The following is a 20148-nucleotide window of genomic DNA, read 5'->3' as shown; positions in this document are numbered from 1 at the left end:
CAAGACGTTGCTGCCACCTGCTGGCGCACCTAGTTACTGCTACATAGGATTTATATTTTTAACTATAATTATATTATTCATATGTTTATTTTTATATTTTATGGAATGATTAAATAAAAGTTGAATATAAAAAAAGCTCTGTAAAGCGATCAATATAGCATTCTCATTGTGTACTTTATCTAATCAGCCACAGAGTTTTCTTCTCAGTCATAAACGCACCTTTTTGTGACTTTTATACAAAGTCACAAAAAGTGCCTAATTACCTGAAACACAGCTCACAGTTGTTTTAGATCTTTGCCCACACATTCTTTGCTCAAGGTTACAATCACCTACCGATCGTAATGGGTTCAAATGAGTTCAAATATGCACTCTTACTGCTCTGACTCCTTAACATTGTAAACCTGTTTCCCATAATGTTTGGTACAGAGATGAATGGTAAATAAAAGCTTCCTAGCTCAGGCAACATTTCTGGCAGCTAACACTGAGGGAGCAACAGCTACATTCTTGCTAAAAAAAATCTAACCTACATCCCAGAGAGTGTCTATAATAGAGGGTTAATTTGAGGATGGGTACCTAGAGGGATGAAGTATCTCGGGATTAGGCTAAGCCAAGATATGGAGGACCTACCCCAACTCAATTTTGACCCAGTCCTACTAAAAATAAAAACGTCTAAGGAGCTTGGAAAGAAAAGCGTCTGGACTTCTTCGAGGTGTTTGAAGATGTTTCACCTCTCATCCAAGAAGCTTCTTCAGTTCTAAGGGTCAATGGTGGGGAGTCCCAGATTTAAACCCAGTGGGAGTTTCCCCCCAAAGAGGGACAAAGAACCCCCTGATGATCCTCTACCTAATCACATGAGCCAAGGTGTGAAAGCGGGTGTGGTTCCCAATCAGCCAGGGTTTCGGGTGAGCTCATTGTGAAACCTGGCCCCACCCTATCATGTGATTTCCCGAGGTCAGATGGCCCAGGATGTGAGTGAGTGTTAAGGCGTCTGGGAGCAAAAAAGTGGAGCAAATTAAAAATCTCATTGTGGGGCAAAATAAATATTGTAAAAATGATTATAGCTCCCCAATTCAACTACGTATCATGTTACCAAATGTGATACTGCCTGTTTTCTTCAAACAGAATGAAAACTTAATTAAGCAGTTTCTGTGGGATGGGAAAAGGGCAAGAATCAAGCTAAGTAAATTATATGGCCCTAGAGAGAAGGGCGGCTTAAGTTTACCCGATCCAAGACTATATTCAATCTCATTCGAGGTGGCAAAATTGGTTAATTACTGGGGAAAAAAATCAAGCTGGACAGGAATGGCTGAGTATAGAGTCTGAGATTTATACCCATTATGACCCAAAATGTATGCTGTCTCAAAGCCGCACTTCAACAAACGCAATTTTGCTTCACTCTAGCCAGGTATGGCTGAATATAGAATTCTTAAAATATCACCTCATGTGCAGTTTTACTCATCGCTTTGGAACAATCCAGCTGTTCGTATAGGGGGGAGAAAATGGTGTTTTGGAAATTGTGGCAGTCTCATGGCATAAAGGTTATTAGTGACTCATTTAAAGATGGGGAATTTATGTCCTATATAGATCTTGTCCAAACATACAAATTGGAAGGGAAGGAACGTCTTTGGAGATATTTGCAAATTAGATATTGTGTGATGTCCAAGTTCAGAAGGGGACATGGAAATCTTGTTCTAAATTTTATAAATATTCCTCGGGAGCGCCACACAGCATAATGCTTTTATAAGTTGGTAAATGATAATAGAAGTGGGTGTTCGAATATTAAAACTTTGTGGCAGAAAGATTTAAATGCACCAATTCCAAACATAAAATGGATGGGAATTTTGGTAGAAAATGGGATTTATGTTAAGGAGGCGAGGAGCAAATGCATACAATATAAAATTGTGCATAGATATTATCATACTCCAACAAGATTACACAGCATGAAGCTTATGCCTGACTATCTCTGTTGGAAATGTAAAAGTGAGGTGTGGACTTTCCTACATTGTTTTTGGAAATGTTCCCTTAAAGCTCCTTTTTGGAAGGAAGTCGTCACACTTTTAAAAGGTTGTTCAGGATCAGAAGTGCCCTTAACTCCTGAATTGTGTTTGTTAGGAGACCGTTCTCATATTCCAAGAATTCATAATAATGTTTTTACGGTTGTTATGGTTGGACTGGTAACTGCATTGAGGGTTATCCTCAGGCACTGGAAGACTACAGCACTTCCTGAGCTGAAAGACTCAGAGCAATGGCAGAGACTGCTTCCTATGAGTCCATGCTGAATAAACTTAAAAATGATACAAAAGACAAAGATAAAATTTGGGACTACTTTTGGAGCTATCTGAAGCACACAGGAAATCACGACCATAATACCATAATCTGAAGGATTATTAACTGTGACTACCAGCCAATATGTTACTTTACTGTCATTTTTAGTTGCCCGTTTCTGTGTTTCTTCTTTCAGAACCTACTGTAAGTTAGCTTCTCTTTCCTCTCTTAGACTTTTAAGGAGGGATGCACACCAGCAGTTTTCTTGGTTTCTCCCCCCCCCCGCTCTTATACAGGTTTAAGTACCGTATATGTTTTCAAAAAACTTGCAAAATCAATAAAAACTTAAATGTAAAAAAAATATGAGGATGTGAGAGCCATGTTACATTCCCTCAGATTCACAGGTTATTCTGATAAGCTAAGGTGATGCACACTGTGACCTCTGGGTTCAGAATGTGTTTCACTTTTGTTGTTAGTAAAACCTGCCATGCAAGCTTATGTAAAACAGTAACACTAGAGAACACAGAAAACAGTACAAAGACCACATATTAAATGTTAATACTGAAAGGTCTTATTTTCTTGATGGACAATAACTCAGGTATAATATTGTTTTTCTTTTTAAAGACTGGAAACGTTGACCCAGATAGATAAAGACACAGGCATATCCAAGATATGTTTGAATCACACAGTGACTGCTGACTCCTGTTCCTCAGACTTACTGGTGCTCTTGGTGACAATGGTATCCTAGATGCTTATTAAACTCTAAGAGCTGGCTCAACAGGTTTGATCCCAGTGACGTTGCTGCTGATGGTGGAACTGTATCGCCATGTGAGGCTTTCAATGGGAACAGGAATTATAAACTTCTCGTGGACATTTTTGTAATTGATGTGACACATCAACGCCCTCACTCAAGGACAACGAGGCAAACGTAGAAAGAGTGGACACACAAATTCCTTTTCTAATAGAGCTAGATGGTTGTGTTTAAATCAGTTTTGACTTATTTATAGCACTGATGACTCTGCCATCATTGATCGAGGTTTCCTTCAGAGTATTGCCAGCTGCTGTTGAGTGACATAAGCCAGGAAATGGACTGAGGTCTGCACTTGTAGCAGACAAACATTTTTATCTTAACATTAAAGCTGAGCGCAGCTATTTAGCTGACAGAGTCCGATTAGAGGACGCAGACAGATAAAGGGGAGAAAAAACTGCAAGAATGAAGGAAATGACTGGCAACAGAGCAATCCGTATGAAGGCTGTGATCCTAAAGTTGCACACACTTGAAAATTTGAAAACGAGAAAAGCCATCAGTGTGTTAAAAACTAAAGCGTTTATTTCACCATTTACTGCCACCAACATAAACATTGAATTTAAACTAATCAAAAGCAAGTTTACTTCCTGTCAACATCTGTGACACCTAACGTTGAAGGAGGACAGGTAATGCTCAGATTCACTAATCTGAGTTATCACCATGCACCTCATTAAAAAAAATGCAAATGCAAAAACTTCAGAGTGTAGTTTTATTCAACAGTTGTGAAAGAATAACAACATCATAAAACAGTTAATTTACACCTTATAAAGTTACTTTCACGCTGGTACCAGATACTGCTGGTAAATACAAGGTGATGGCCTTTTTAATGGCAAGTAAACATGTAACAAACTGTAAAAAAAAGAAACAACAAAAAACCCAACAACCCAAAACAGATGACACACCTTATCCAAATAACAACAATAATAATAATAATAATAATAATAATAATAATAATAATAATAATAATAATAATACTACAGTGCATCTGGAAGGTGATTCCTATACAAGTAAACCATTAACACCGGTCAGTTTGACGTAGGCATTGTGAAATAAAGTGTTTCTAACATAGATCGTATATGTTTAGACAGCTTTGAATTTTAGGCACAGCAGCTTACTGACTTCAGAAATCTTCCATCAGGTGATAAATTACTACAAGAGCTGGTTATTGTGATTTTCTGAGTAAAATTTCTGTCAGTCTGTGATACTCTGAATGTTCAACAGATTGTAAACATGTAAATCCTGGTAGAAAAATACTTCATAACTATGTTTTTTGTCGTTATTATTATTATTAGGATCCTATTAAAGCTGGTTGTAAGAAGTTTTCAGTGGTTCTCTTGAACGCGACTACCTACAGAAAACGCTGTGCGGGGTTAAAGTGCAGAACGACAAAGCTTCCTCCACTTTGTGCTTGTAATTCCTCCTCATTTGTTTCTTTTTCACTTTTCTGTCAGATCTTTCTCTCTCTTTTTTTCTTTATTTAGAAGTCCCAAGAATATTGGATCAGTCATCCCGATAAGTTGGCACTCTTAACACATGTTTAATTAAGTCTCTTCCACAAGATCGTGCGGTGGGTTTTCTTGCTCAAAAACCTCCCTTATTCGTGCTACGCAGACTTCTGCAGCCACATCCGTCTCCTTGGAGAGCTGGTACAGGCTGAGGAAGCCATGTGGGAGGTCCTTCGCCACTGTCAGACTCACAGGTTGGCCCATGTCTCGAAGCTTCTTGGCAAACATCACAGAGTCGTCCAGCAGGGCATCGAGAGCAGAGGCCTGCGTGGGAGGAAGAGTCAATTCAAATTCTGCTGTGAGTAATAGACTGCAGTTCAACTCACACTGGACTTTATGAGGAGAAATCAAGTAAGCTAAATGTTAAAAGTGCCTTTTGTATCTAGTACATTTTCTAGAGCATCTGTCCCGTTGAGCCACTGTGTGACTCAGCTACCAATGATCTGTGAGTGCTACATATTGTCTCAAATGACAATCTCGAAGCACATGTGATTGGACCTCTGCCTGTGGTCAAATTTTCTCCTCGTTCCTCTCACAAAACTTTTCTTTTACCCTTTCTAAATGTATCTAAATGTGTTCCATGTGCCTCCCTGTTCTGCAGCCTTTTGAGCCAGCCACAGCAATAAAGTTGCTTTAGAAACACTCTCTTGTTATGTCTTTCTGCTGGAGTCATAATCAATGTTTTTCTATTCCACCTATTTTTTTCTGTTCAGGCGAGAGATCTGGGGCTCATCCCAACTGTCATAGGACAGAGACAGGGTACACAATAGACAGTCTGTCAAAAGACTAACACAATAGCCCTTTTCCAGTGGTACCTACTCAGTTCGGCTCAACTCAGTTTTTAGGGTTTTCCAATAAGTGATAGTACTTGGTAACAGGTACTTTAAGTACCTGCTCAACCGGGATTTCAAATGAGCGAAGTTGATCTGAAAAGGTGACGTCAATGGACTGCATGCCACTGATTGTCCAATCAATGGCATCACTCAATGAGTCATGAGAGCAACTCCTTCACAAAAAAACAAAACCAGCATTTCGAAGACCAGAATAAAAACGAACAATGTGGCTCATACGTCAGACAAAAAGCAATACACAGAGCAGTAGGTACAGTGGCTTGCAAAAGTATTCGGCCCCCTTGAACTTTCCCACATTTTGTCACATTACAGCCACAAACATGAATCAATTTTATTGGAATTCCACGTGAAAGACCAACACAAAGTGGTGCACACGTGAGAAGTGGAACGAAAATCATACATGATTCCAAACATTTTTGTTTTTACAAATAAATAACTGCAAAGTGGGGTGTGCGTAATTATTCAGCCCCCTTTGGTATGAGTGCAGTCAGTTGCCCATAGACATGCCTGATGAGTGCTAATGACTAAATGTGCACCTGTGTGTGATCTAATGTCAGTACAAATACAGCTGCTCTGTGACGGCCTCAGAGGTTGTCTAAGAGAATATTGGGAGCGACAACACCATGAAGTCCAAAGAACACACCAGACAGGTCAGGGATAAAGTTATTGAGAAATTTAAAGCAGGCTTAGGCTACAAAAAGATTTCCCAAGCCTTGAACATCCCACGGAGCACTGTTCAAGCAATCATTCAGAAATGGAAGGAGTATGGCACAACTGTAAACCTACCAAGACAAGGCCGTCCACCTAAACTCACAGGCCGAACAAGGAGAGCGCTGATCAGAAATGCAGCCAAGAGGCCCATGGTGACTCTGGACGAGCTGCAGAGATCTACAGCTCAGGTGGGGGAATCTGTCCATAGGACAACTATTAGTCATGCACTGCACAAAGTTGGCCTTTATGGAAGACTGGCAAGAAGAAAGCCATTGTTAACAGAAAACCATAAGAAGTCCTGTTTTCAGTTTGCCACAAGCCATGTGGTCCATCTAATCTGACTGAGCTGGAGCTGTTTTGCAAAGAAGAATGGGCAAGGATTTCAGTCTCTAAATGTGCAAAGCTGGTAGAGACAAACCCTAAAAGACTGCCAGCTGTAATTGCAGCAAAAGGTGGTTCTACAAAGTATTGACTCAGGGGGGCTGATTAATTACGCACGGCCCACTTTGCAGTTATTTATTTGTAAAAAATGTTTGGAATCATGTATGATTTTTGTTCCACTTCTCACGTGTACACCACTTTGTTGGTCTTTCACGTGGAATTCCAATAAAATTGCTGTAATGTGACAAAGTTCAAGGGGGCCGAATACTTCTGCAAGCCACTGTATACCATATCGTCTCGATGTCCTCCATTGTCACTTGTTGTTTGTGTCAGACACAGATGACATCACAGGACTTTTCTCAAGTTGAGTCAAGGCGAGCAGAGAAGGCACTAGTGGAAAAGAGGCAACAGACCCGCTCATCGATCTAACCCCATGCATGGAGAACCAGTCAAGAAGGCCACCGCTAGTAAGCAGTGACTGAACTTCAAAATAAAAGTGTGGGGATTGTTGTTATCCACTGGTTAGAGTGATAATTAAGTAAAGAAAAACATTAGTTTCAAATATACTTTGGGCAGCCTTTAGTATACATGGGCGAATATATGTATACACCCATGTATACTGGATGTCTATGAGTGTGAAGCCCATGGGCAAAACTGATCAACTAAAGAAAAAGACAGAGGTGTCTATTGTGTGACAACAAATCGAGTTTTATGGCTAGAAATTCCAAAAGTTGCCCAAATCCTAATCTAAACATGAACTCTTTCCATCTCCTTTCTTACCACTATGTGCACAGGTGGCAGGCCTTTCAGCATGCTGTTGGGAGCCAGCAGGGGTGACACAAATGGATTCTTTATAACTGGACAGGATGTTGGGTTAACCATAGCAAGAGACTCAGAGCGCAGAGGCTCAAAGCCTTGTGGGTAACAAAGCTGAGCTCCAGAGTTGGGTACGGAAGCTTGGTTGGACATGTGGGTTTCAGTCTGTCTCTGTGAAGACAAGCGGGAGAGCGAGCGACCTGAAGTCCGCCTTGGGTCCAGAAAGGACTGGATCCAGTTAGAGGCACCCTGAGTGAGATCACTGAGCAGCATGGCCGTGTCTCTACTCAGAGTGCTCAGAGTGCTGCTCCCCATTGCAGGCTGCACCGTCTGGTAGTCTATACCTGAGAGGATACCAACGTTTAGTCAGCAGAGGAAACAGCAACCGTAAAGAAAAACAAACAACAAAAACAAAAAACCCACACACGAGTCTGGCACACACTTGTGAATTATTAGAGAATATCCACTGAACTATAAATCAGCAGATATGCCCAATACCTAAGAGTTTTACAAGTACTTTTTAAGGTACTTTAAAAAGAGGGTGTTCTATTGCTTATACATGAGAAGAATTTGTCACATATGAACAGAGGCTTTCTGTATCCAGCTCAATCCCACAGTCCAAAAACATGCTATTAGTGATTTTAAAGTGGCCATGGATGAGAGGTAGATAGAGGGTTTGACTGTGTAACTATACAGAGGGTTGTATTTCAAAGTCTTTTCAGCGGTTAGTAAGTTGTACTTGAGAAAAACAACTGAAAAAACAGCTTCAGAAGCACTTGGTATTAAATCCACCGAACATCTATTGAATAACTCTTGGATTATCTTTGACAGAGACCTTCTGCTTCAGTCTCAAATATAACTGATGATCGTGAACAGTTGTATCACAACTACTACCCAACTACAACTTTGAGACTTTATTCCAGTAAGTCTTCTCATTTTCACCTTGATTTAAATCTAGATGTACTATTGTCTGTATACCAATAGAGTCTTGGGGGATTACAACACTCAGTCTCTTTTTGACCCTGAAACACTTCTTGGGTGCAGCTGGGTGCAAGAAGACAAACGCAACAAGTGCCATCGTTAAAAAAACAACAACTCAGGAACCTAAAAGAAACCAGATGAAGAACAGCAAAACAAATGTAAGATATGTGAAATATGAGCATTAATGGATTGGTGAGGCTGTGCTGGCTTTATCTTTTGGCTTATTACGCCAGTAATGAAGTCAGAGAATGAGAGGCAGTGGTGGAGTGAGCCAAAAAATAAATAAAGAGAGGGAGCAGTGTCAGTAAAAACAAAGCGGTGAATCATAAAAATAATGCGTTATTTTCAGACTGTTTTACAGCAGTTACATTCCAGAGCGCTAATAAACACACCCAGATCTCTGCTGCTCATAACTGACGAGCAGGCTTCATCACGTCTGCTGCAGCTCCTTTGTGTGTATCAACCGTCACATTGACATTCAGCTCTAAAATGCATTGAGACAGCCAGGATGTAATCTGCTCTGTACGTTTTTAATAATAGATTCTGTGATTCGTCTCTACGCCGGCTGACTAATTTGCCTATACAAGCCTTCAAATTTTAGCCAAAATGATCTTTTTAAAAGTTAATTATCTGGAAATGATCAGAAAGCAGATCAAACTTCCAGAGTACCAGTGCTGGTTTTTGTTACTCTGCATCACAGACATTAAATTGGTGCAGGGCTGCTAGTATATCCCATGATATTGATGCTTATAGAAAAAAAATGTGCTTTTGGCTTTAGATTGTGACACTTGGATTAAGTGTAAAATTGTTTGGTTCCAGTTTTTAACAGAGCTTAAGGTTGTTTATTAAGTAGGTATATCCTGAATCTATGACGGCTACAACTTACATGAGGATGTAACTTGTAAATATATTTACAGATATTAAGGAAAATGTTTGCATGGCTTCATTAAATATACCAAATTATACCCAGTCTGCCCAGTCTGCCAGCAGACTCAGCTCAACTCAGTTCTCTTTATATAGTGCCATATTACAGCAACAGTTACCTCAAGGCGCTTTACATTGTTTTTGTAGGCTAAACCCCAACAATAATACAGAGAAAACAGCGAAAACCCAACAATCAGATGTCCCCTATGAGCAAGCGCTTTGGCGACACTGGAAAGGAAAAACTCCCTTTTAACAGGAAGAAACCTCTGGCAGAATGAGGCTCAGGGAGGGGCGGCCATTGTTGAAATTATGTCATTATTTCCCGGTTTAAAAATGGTTGTGGTATGACAGCAAAAGCAGAACCACATATAGTACAGGTCCACTCAGACAAAGCATGAAACACTTATATTATTAGAATGATGGTGATAAATACATGTCTTTGTTTTTGGTAATTAACAACAAGTGAACAACAGGTCACATGACTGAAACCTTCCAGTTTTTGCTTTGGCAGTTATGCGTGGCTGACAACAGGAAGACATCTAGGCGGTGCAATGAAGATTAAATCGAAGGTAGGCACGGATTTTGTTTTTAGTACATGCTTAATTAGAAGTTTGACAGGGCAGACAAATCGTAAGTTTTTCCTCCCGCATTTGACGGTTTATACATAAATCCTCTTAATATTCCGTGTTCTTGTCAGGTGGCACCTGGATGTACTTGTGTTAAATGATCTGTAAAACAACACACCTGATCTCCATGCAGGCACACACGCCCTGCACACACACATACCTGCATAAGCATTAATGCACTTGGTGAGTACACCTAGAGGCAACAGCGGGTCAATGAGAGTGAGCAGGCGGGAGGGTGAAGCATCGGTGGTGAGCAAAGTGGCGGGGTAGGCGGCCATAATGCCATCAGGGATTCGGATGCCGGTGGATATGGCCTTCATGGACACGGTGATGCAGAGATTCCCTCCAGCACTGTCGCCTGCCAGACAAACTCGCTCTGCAGTGGAGCCTGACAATAAAAACAAAAATAATTCCCACAATAATTCTTTGGGGCCATGGCTGCAGATTCAGATGTGCTGTTGTGATATTTTTAAACTGTAAAAATACTTCCTGCCATGATTTTGTCAATCTAGTGCTCAATCTACTACTTGCAGTAAATGCAGTCATTTATGTGTGGTGTACTGTTGTGTACTTTTTTTAACTTAAGATATCTCAGACTATTTATCATCTGTTTTTAAATTAATCTCTCATGAGAAAAAATTAAACAAGAGAAAATTCCTAAAGTATAAAAAGTAGAGAGTGGGGTAAAGGATGATTTTATGGCTTTCTTGGCTTTGGGGTTCATGAACAGTTTCAAAAATTCTCAGAAAAACTTATAAGAAAGACGAAATTTGAAAAAAATAGGTCATTATGGACTGGTTTTACTGGTTTGCCCCACTTTAAATCAAATTAGGCAACATGTGGTCCATGAAATACAATGAGTTTTGCTTTACAGTAAGATAACACACACTGACCCAGCAGGTGACAGTTATTCAGTGCCCAGCAGTAGGCGTAAAAACATTCCTCTAGAGCTCTGGGAAAGGGTGCTTCAGGTGACAGAGAGTAGTCGACGGAGAGGACCGGGACATTCAGCTCCTTCGACCAGCTGCGAAGATAGTTCTGCAACACGAGTGGGTTAAAAGGCATGCGATTAATTTATTTTCACAGGAATGCAAGATCTAATGCTACCTGTTACTATTATTATCATTGGAATTTGAGTAGAATTAATCAGAACAGCTATGACAGATAAAAAAGAAAAAAGTCTGTCTTCTGTTTTGTACCTCGTGAGACTTCGAAGTCTGGGCCACAAAGCCCCCTCCATGGAAGTGGATGAGCAGCCAGGGGGAGCGAGGCTGTTTCTGTACCCAGGGCAGATGGGTGGAGATGGGGGGAGGCTTAGCACGGGACAAAACTAGAAGCTCTTCACTGTCCTGTAAAGTGAAAGGATGAGATCATAAAATAAAGTAAACAAAGCAATCAAGTCTTTTAACAGAAGTCATCTTTCAGCATGTGTACAACCACATTTTTGCAGCTCTCTAATGAAAACCTTGAATATTTCCCGTGCTCATTTTTCATTGCCCATCCATAAGCAAATTTTACTGGTTACTAAAATAGCTCTACTAGTTTTATCCAATCTCAAAAACACATAATACAAAAAATACAGAATTTATTTACTGCGCTTATTCTGTAAAAAGTCTGATCCTCACCATATTGGTCAGTCGTGTCAACAACTGTATTTACATATTATAGTCTTTTAAATGCCTTCTCTACATAAAATGTCTTTTTTCTTCTTCTTCTACTCTACGAGTTGTTGACCTTCACCTGTCCTTCTCGGAGTTCATAGGAGATCAGACGCATGTGGACTGGCCCGGGGCCCCAGTGAGCTATTGGAGGTGACACGGTGACAGAGAGCCTGGGGTCGGAGGCCAGAGGAAGGCGTAGAGTGACTGGAGGCACGGTCATGGTGAAGTTTACTTGCACTTGTTTGGAGGCTATTCTGTTGAAGCCCTGAAAAGAGTAAGAAATGGAAGAAAGTTCAAATGCTGAAGATAACTTTAGGTAAAAGACAAGCAAAAGAAGGAGTCTGTGATTCTGCCTACTGTTAATAGGCCGGACTCTGTGAGGTTCCAGAAGGACTTCCAGAACTGCATGTCCAGATTCTGGGTAATGCGCTCAAACTCAGCACCCCGGAGCTCTGGATCAATAACATACTTCCCTGATGTGAGGAGAGACAAGGCTGCTGTTCCTAAAGGAGGACAGATACTTATTTTAAAGATGGTTAAAGGTAAAAATGCCCATTCAGAAGAAGGAAATGTAACTTTTGACAACATCCTAAATAAAATAAAAAAAACCTCACCTAAGCCTGACTGTTGTTTACCATAGGTTTCTCCATATGAAACCATACTTATGACAACAGTCTGCAGGAACGGGCGAATGGAAGGGGAGTACTGTGAAACAAAATAAGAGGGGCATTTAATAAATACATTCAAAAGACAGGGCTCTTACTTATTTTTAAGTATTAATTACCACCACAAAACATAAGAGACTTGTGTGAAAGACCTAGGGATCGGTTCACCCTGCCTGGGACAGGGTTACCAGAGGCTCGCCCTGGAACCAGGCCCAGGAGCATCTGGTGGCTGGGCCTTAGTTCATGGGGCCCAGTGTAAACTTGCCTAATCTGCATATAGTAAGCGTAATGAGCCTATATTACAGTACTTAATGATAGTCTGTGAAGCCTTTGCTTTTATTTCTAAATAATAAAAATAAATGTAATTTAAGCTGCCAGAAATTAAATCGCAGTTAAAATCCTTGTCATGTTTTTATTAGGGGAAAGGTCTAAACCTACTGCAGGGCTGCAGGTGGCAGAATTGACAAATCAAACCAACAAAAAAAAAAATATATATATATATATATAATAAAACAAAGTTGATTACAAATATGTCTCCACTGTTGGCTGACCTGAAAGCCCAGACAGCGGCCGTAGAAACACGCTTTGTGCATGGAGGAGTACTCCTGCACAAAGCTGCGGCTCAGGTCCTTGTCCTGCAGGGAGTACAGCTGGCCGCAGTCGTTGTCGTTGATCAGCTGCTGGGCGAGATGGAGAAGAGCTCGGAGCTGGCAAAGGGCGCTGCAGTACGCCTCCATCTCAGACGTGTTGTGGTCAACCCTGAAGAAGGGGTTGCTGTAACTGGAGGCAATGTAACGGGCTTTGTGGATGATGTGCAAAAGGCAAGCCTCCAAGACCTGAAAGAAACAACAGGATGAGAGGTTGGAAGGCATACATGAAATGCACATGTTTATTATGGCTTTTCATGAAATATAGTTAATTTTAAAAAAGGCTCTCATGCAGCCCAATCACACACTGAGATGATGGGCTTTTTATATCTGTAGTGATTATTATAACATTTATGATGTGCTCCAAAACCTATGAAAATTTAAGATTGAACCAAGATTAAAACAATCTTGGTACCTACTATATAAACTACATTTCACAGTAGTGTAACCACCAAACCTTAAACCACACAGGAAGTCAACCATTTTTAAAGAATTTTGTGGTTGTTTTCCAATTTGCAGAGTTTGTACTTTAACTCACTGCAGACAATTAATCAGACTGATATCATATTTTGTCAGTCTTCTACAGACTTTTGCATTACTTAGTTTGTTTGTTAATTGTTAATTTGTTTTATTCCTATGCACAATGTCTACTATTTCTCATGCTTTAGGAGTGTCTGTATAACTCAAGATATCAACAGATTTTTTTTAAATTTAAGGTTTACACATAAAAAAGATCTCCTGAACTGAATTGATATTTTTATATTGTTGCTGAATTTCTATAAACTTGAAAAAAAAAAAAACTCAAATGAAAAACCTAAATGGAAAAATATGTTAACTGAGCAAAAACAATAAGGTCCAACCCTCCCATTATCCTGAACTCGATAAGCAGAAGAAAATGGATAAAGAGATCAATAAAAATGAGTGAATCTGTACTTGAATCATGTGAACCCCACACTTCTAATATTTGCAGAAATACAAATATTAAAATGTTGTTGTTGTTAAAATGCAATAACCTACAATCTAATAAACAGATTTTTTTCTAATGATTTAAACCAAAGATGTGAAAAACCAAACACACTGTTAGTCACATAACACACACGGTCCAGCCACCGTCATACCTTGACCAGCGTGCGGTAGCCATTCCCGGGTGTTTGTGCATCAAAGTCATAATGGTGATAGACGGCGGTGAAGCTGGTTACTACAGGCTCCAGGGCTCGACCATGTTCCTGAATCTGTTTCACACAAGTGACCAGACGCTCAACAGCAGTGCCGTGTGGCAAACGAGAAGGCCCGCAAAAAACAGAGATGTTGTCTTGGCACACTTTCTCCAAGGTTGCAAACACAACCTCGTAATCCATTTCTGGGGCTGTGAAGGAAAGAGAGAGAAAGAAGAAGAGACCGCCGAGTGAAACTTGTCATTCATTTGAAGCTCTCTGTGTCGATACAGCAAACCTCTGATGTGCGCTTTATACATCTAAATAAAAGACTTAGGGGAAGCCCAAAGATCGCAGTGATCTCATTGCCAGTGATTACACTGTATTATCTGTTCAAGGGTTGAAGTTCAACTGACCTCATGAGAGCAGCTGACTGTTATGCAATAAAGAGCAATAAAGATAAGGAGAAAACGTGGCAGTCACAAAATAATAAACAAATCTGTGGAAGACTTCTGTAATGGCAAAGATGGTGCATCTCCAAATGAAAATGAAATGAATTCACGCCCTTTATTATAATATAACTGGGAAGGTATCCAGTAGTGTACTGGCCATTGGGTCTGTGCTGCATCACATTGTCAGCAATTAATCTTGAAAAAAATGTTTAAGTAATATAACAATGTCACGTTGCAACATCTTTGCTGTAACAACACTATTTACCTTCCCTGACAACGACACATTGCATGATGTCTTACATTTGATGATTTAGCTGTGGGTCGGGGAACTCCAGGGCTCAAGGTCCGGTGTCCTCCAGGTTTTAAATGTGTCCTTGATCCAATACAGCCGATTTAAATGGCTAAATTACGTTCACAACACGTTATGAAGTCCTCCAGAGATCTGGTAATGAACTAATCATTTGATTCAGGTGTGTTGACGCAGGGTGAAATCTAAAACCTGCAGGACACCAGACCTTGAGGCTTGGAGTTCAACAACCTCCAACACAGAACTTTGCAAAACATGAAACAAAAAACAAACTTCCAACTAAAAAAGGAAACAAACTACATACACAGGGTTACCCAAAGTGTCGTGGGATTGTCCACCATGGATGCACCAATTCGATTTGGATCTGATACCCATTCAATCCCGACTAACAAAAGCTGGATCGGCTGTCAGTGGTAAAGAGCTGATCTATGGGCCCATCTGTTCACCCGTTATGTTTGCTGTAGCACTTGTTGGAATGCTTTTAATTTTTTATTAGGATTATTTCAATTTAACAGTCATGTGTCATAAAGCAGGAATAGAAACTGCTATCCTGCACTCCACAGTTTAACATGCATCGTCGTGCTACATTAAAAGCCATTGTGGAAATGATCATGGAGACAATGGACCAGTGTGTGTGGTGTGGCTTTACTAAAAAAAGAAAAGTAAAATCTTTCACGTCAGCAGCAGCTGTCAGAGCGCAGAGCCTGCAGCGAAGAGTGAAATCGGGACACCGTGCCAAATGTGGAGATGCTCATAAACACTGAAAGCTTTGTCGCAGTTTTGACACATGGTCGATTGTGTTTTTCCATTTCTGGGCAGCACTCCGTGCCTTAGAGAGATGACCTTTAGGCTTCTCACAATATTTTAATGCTATAAGGGCTGCAGTGTGATGCACATCTGCCTGCAAAGCCCACTAAACAGCAGTTAGAAACAAGCTCGCACAGAGGAAAGGGCTGCAGCTATAGATTATAGTAATCAGCTATTCTATCGCTAATTGAGCAATAATAAATATTCAACAGAGTAAAATGAACTGCTGATTTTTGACATTGCAATATTTTTATTAGTTTCACTGCAATCCACATTTGTCAAAAAAAACCCTTACTGCTGTATTTGCGTGCCATATCAAAAACATATTTCTTAAGAAAATATTTTCTTAAATGCAAAATTAAATAATCTGAAGTATGGTGATATTAGATAAAAATAGGTATACATACTTACATTAACAGATGGAAAAATAAGAGTTCTGACATTATTATATCTTCAGGATGAAGTAGATTTGGTGTGTGTTGTCTGTGTGTTTACATGTGGTAGTGAATAAGTGAGTTTGCAAGCCTATAAATGAGCATGTGCAATGAAGAAAAGCGAGTACATCAGCATTCTCAGAACTGAGGCTTAACCTGCGGTTTGATGTAAAATTTCATGGTGCAGAAAAAGTTCTGATGGTGTAGATGCTGATAATGTTAATAATTGATGTTAATAATAATTCAGTGCCCAGCCTTACAGTGCCAGGTCAGTGGCCCATGCAAAACTTTACTGGTTTGCCTTTATTTTTAGATGTTTAAGTAGTTAGTTAACTACTGTGTGTGACTAGCCAAATAGTTGACTAACCGTTGCTACTGTCACTAGTCGGTACCAGATGTAATAGTCATTTAATCTAATTGTTTTATACATTAATTGATACACGATGCCAGTAAATAGTTGTGTCCTAATGTCATGCAACCATCTACTACCAGATGCATATGATGAGAAACGACATTAAATCTGTTAACCTCGGCCTGATTTGTTGTTAACGCTATTATTGCTAGTTCTTTTAAAGGTGAAAAAATTAGATCGCAGATAAACGTATCATGTATGCAGAGGAGTCTAGTCATACATCGAAAGGAGTCAGCTGAGGCCTTCTGGGTAAGCTGGTCCGACCGATGTATGCAGCGGCTGGCCTGGGAACACCTCGACGTTTCCCTTGATAAGCTGGAGGAGGTGGGTGGGGAGAGAGAATTCTCGGCTTCCCTGCTTAGGTTGCTGTCCCCATGACCCAACTTCAGATAAGGAGAAGAAAAAGGATGGATGACTTATCTTTTTGTTATTTTAGATTTGAACTTTCATTGAAGCGGTTGCCATGAATTTTCAAACAGCGTGCAAAAAACACGGCACAAAATCACCCTTTTTAGTCAGGGTTTATTCATTTTTCAGGTGGTAATTTGTCATGTTTTTAACAACCCATTAACATGTTTGCAGTAACATGTTTTTATATCATATTTAACATTAATTTAGTGTTTTTCTTCTTCACTGTCTGGACTACAATGTGCAATGTTTATAAAGCACCATGCAAGGTGCTGCACAGTTAAGCAACATGACTTGTTATTGAAGAATGGGATTAAAGGTTTAAATTGTCTTTGTTTAAAAGGCTTTGGACATAAAACAGTTCCCAAATTTGGCTTTATATCTGAGTGTAAATTTTAGTTTTAGCCTAGTTGGTTAGTCTAATTTACACTGAACAAAAATATAAACGCAACACTTTTGTTTTTGCTCCCATTCCCCATGGGATGGACGTAGAGACCTAAAATTCATTCCAGATACACAATATAACCATCCCTCCCAAACAGTGGTCACAAATCAGTCCAAATGTGTGGTAGTGGGCACATCTGCTATATTGAGATAATCCATCCCACCTCACAGGTGTGCCACATCAGGATGCTGATCTGACATCATGAGTAGTGCACATGTGTACCTCAGACTGCCCACAACAAAAGGCCACCCTGGAATGTGCAGTTTTTTGCGCTATTGGGGGTCTGGGGACCCAGAACCGGTCAGTATCTGGTGTGACCACCATTTGCCTCATGCAGTGCAACACATCGTCGCATGGAGTCTATCAGATTGTCAATTGTGGCCTGTGGAATGTTGGTCCACTCCACTTCAATGGCTGTGCGAGGTTGTTGGATATTCGTGGGAACTGGTACACGCTGTCGTATACGCCGGTCAAGCACATCCCGAACATGCTCAATGGGTGACATGTCCGGTGAGTATGCTGGCCATGCAAGAACTGGGACATTCTCAGCTGCCGTCTGCCCTGAACAATGTGAACCATGATTCATCCGTGAAGCGCACACCTCTCCAACGTGCCAGACGCCATCGAATGTGAGCATTTGCCCACACAAGTCTGTTACGGCGACGAGCTGGAGTCAGGTCAAGACCCCGATGAGGACGACGGGCATGCAGTTGAGCGTCCCTGAGACGGTTTCTGACAGTTTGTGCAGAAATTGTTTGGTTGTGCAAACCAATTGTTCCAGCAGCTGTCTGGGTGGCTGGTCTCAGACGATCTTGGAGGTGAACCTGCTGGATGTGGAGGTCCTGGGCTGGTGTGGTTACACGAGGTCTGCGGTTGTGAGGCCGGTTGGATGTGCTGCCATATTCTCTGAAACGCCTGTGGAGACGGCTTATGGTTGAGAAATGAACATTCAATGCACGGGCGACAGATCTGGTTGACATTCCTGCTGTCAGCATGCCAATTGCACGCTCCCTCATTGCTTGTGGCATCTGTGGCATTTTGCTGTGAGACAAAACTGCACATTCCAGGGTGGCCTTTTGTTGTGGGCAGTCTGAGGTACACCTGTGCACTACTCATGATGTCAGATCAGCATCCTGATGTGGCACACCTGTGAGGTGGGATGGATTATCTCAATATAGCAGATGTGCCCACTACCACACATTTGGACTGATTTGTGACCACTGTTTGGGAGGGATGGTTATATTGTGTATCTGGAATGAATTTTAGGTCTCTACGTCCATCCCATGGGGAATGGGAGCAGTAACAAAGGTGTTGCGTTTATATTTTTGTTCAGTGTAAATTAGACTAACCAACTAGGCTAAAACTAAAATTTACACTCAGATATAAAGCCAAATTTGGGAACTGTTTTATGTCCAAAGCCTTTTAAACAAAGACAATTTAAACCTTTAATCAATGGACAACGCAATCAACACTTAGACCGAAACAACACCCTAAATTATAATTTCACTCTGCCGCTGGCCAGATGTGAAACGTGACTCACTGTTCCACCTGCAATGGTCCGGTTTTGTGATAATATTACAGTGATTCCGTGTTTCAGTTTCGAAGTTACATAACCAAAACTAAACTAAATGATCATTCGTGGCAGCTTGGTGACATCTGTTTAACGATGAGTCCACGCCTCTTTCGACGTGAGCAAACTTGCTTCCCTGCTAAATCTCTTTATTTATCAAAATAAAAAGCCTGGCTTGTCACATGGCAACCCCTTTCAAACTAAACAGCTAACAGTAGCAAACACTTGTCAGCAACAGCGGTAGCAGGCTGCTCTGTCCGCTATCACTAGTCTTCCCGGACATTGGTTTCACATTTACAGTCTGTATCATTTCGCGTTTTAAACAGCAAACCGGATATCTTAAACGCTGAAAACGCGCCCACTGTCGAAGCTAACAACGAGCAACAGTTTGCTACCGGTGACAACTTCGCCCATAACGCGAAGTTTCGGGACTGTAAGCGCGTCCTCCTCCAATACTGCCAAATGCCACCGTTTACAAACAGATACAACCACCTAAAACGTCGCTAACGTTTGTTTAGCTGGATAACACTGTGCAGATGAGCCTAACACGACAGATGTTATGTTATGTGGGCGGTTATGTGACCTCGTTGTGTAGTAAATGCCTTCACTCACCTTCCCGCATCTTCTTCCTTGATCTTCTGACGATCTCTGTGAGCTCGCCCGCAGAATGCTGGGTAACGTCATGTGAGAAAAGCGCGTTCACGTGTCTACCATGACACCAGTTAGCATTATTATTAATCCACAGGTGGGATAAAAACAAGGATTGTCAATACTGAGCTGCATATTTTGATGCCATGGCAGCCATTATATTATATAATCTGATTTAAATCAAAGTTCTGATGACTAGGACATTTATTCACTATATATTAGTGACAGGACAGTCAGGACAAGCAAGGCAATTGGTGTCTTCCTTGACAAATTACAAAGTAAAGCAATCTCTGTTCTTTCATCTTAGAGGCCTCTACTACTACTATCAAGATAACTTGAGGATTAACCCTGGGTTAAAGTACACCTTCTGGGTTGTCTTTACTAAAAAAGGTGGCTCACTTCTTATCGGGGTCCCAAAAAGGTTGATTCTGTTCATTTGGACATATCGTTTTTGTAATAGAGTGAATTGTTGCCCTCCAGTATTCAAGAATTTCACAACTAGCGACCAGGATTTTAAAAAAATTTCAGTGTTAAAGAGGCTGTTGAGGGACTGTTCAAACATAAGAAAAAACACTGTGGGTCGTGTTGTCGAATATAATGAATCGAAGGAAGGAATTTTGAGTCATATTTGGAGCAGTTGGAGAAATTGATGTGGGCGAATGATGTTTCC

At 40.7% G+C, this 20148-nt stretch overlaps 1 protein-coding gene across 2 annotated transcripts; it reads right to left on the bottom strand.

The window, feature by feature from the left end:
* Positions 1 to 3768: 3768 nt before the first annotated feature.
* lipea (lipase, hormone-sensitive a) lies at positions 3769 to 19541 on the bottom strand. 2 transcript variants are annotated; one of them, XM_086281390.1, is made up of 11 exons: positions 19443 to 19541; positions 13960 to 14207; positions 12746 to 13030; positions 12144 to 12234; positions 11887 to 12032; positions 11609 to 11794; positions 11068 to 11217; positions 10762 to 10906; positions 10029 to 10256; positions 7302 to 7681; positions 3769 to 4842 (listed from the first exon to the last, which is right to left on the bottom strand). In XM_086281390.1, exons 1-11 carry the CDS (start codon positions 19450 to 19452, stop codon positions 4615 to 4617), a joined length of 2097 nt encoding a protein of 698 aa, XP_086137516.1. In that variant the 5' UTR covers positions 19453 to 19541; the 3' UTR covers positions 3769 to 4614. The 2 variants fall into 2 exon arrangements, with proteins under 2 accessions (XP_086137516.1, XP_086137517.1); XM_086281391.1 differs by lacking the exon at positions 19443 to 19541 and adding an exon at positions 16628 to 16789.
* Between the last annotated feature and the right edge of the window lie 607 nt (positions 19542 to 20148).

Source organism: Aulonocara sp. 'chitande type north' Nkhata Bay, linkage group LG22, assembly GCF_057382095.1.
Source record: "Aulonocara sp. 'chitande type north' Nkhata Bay isolate Kocher_YH1m ecotype deep benthic linkage group LG22, A_spYH_male_GT1.1, whole genome shotgun sequence".
Taxonomy (NCBI): Eukaryota; Metazoa; Chordata; class Actinopteri; order Cichliformes; family Cichlidae; genus Aulonocara; species Aulonocara sp. 'chitande type north' Nkhata Bay.
This window is presented reverse-complemented; position numbering and strand designations above follow the sequence as displayed.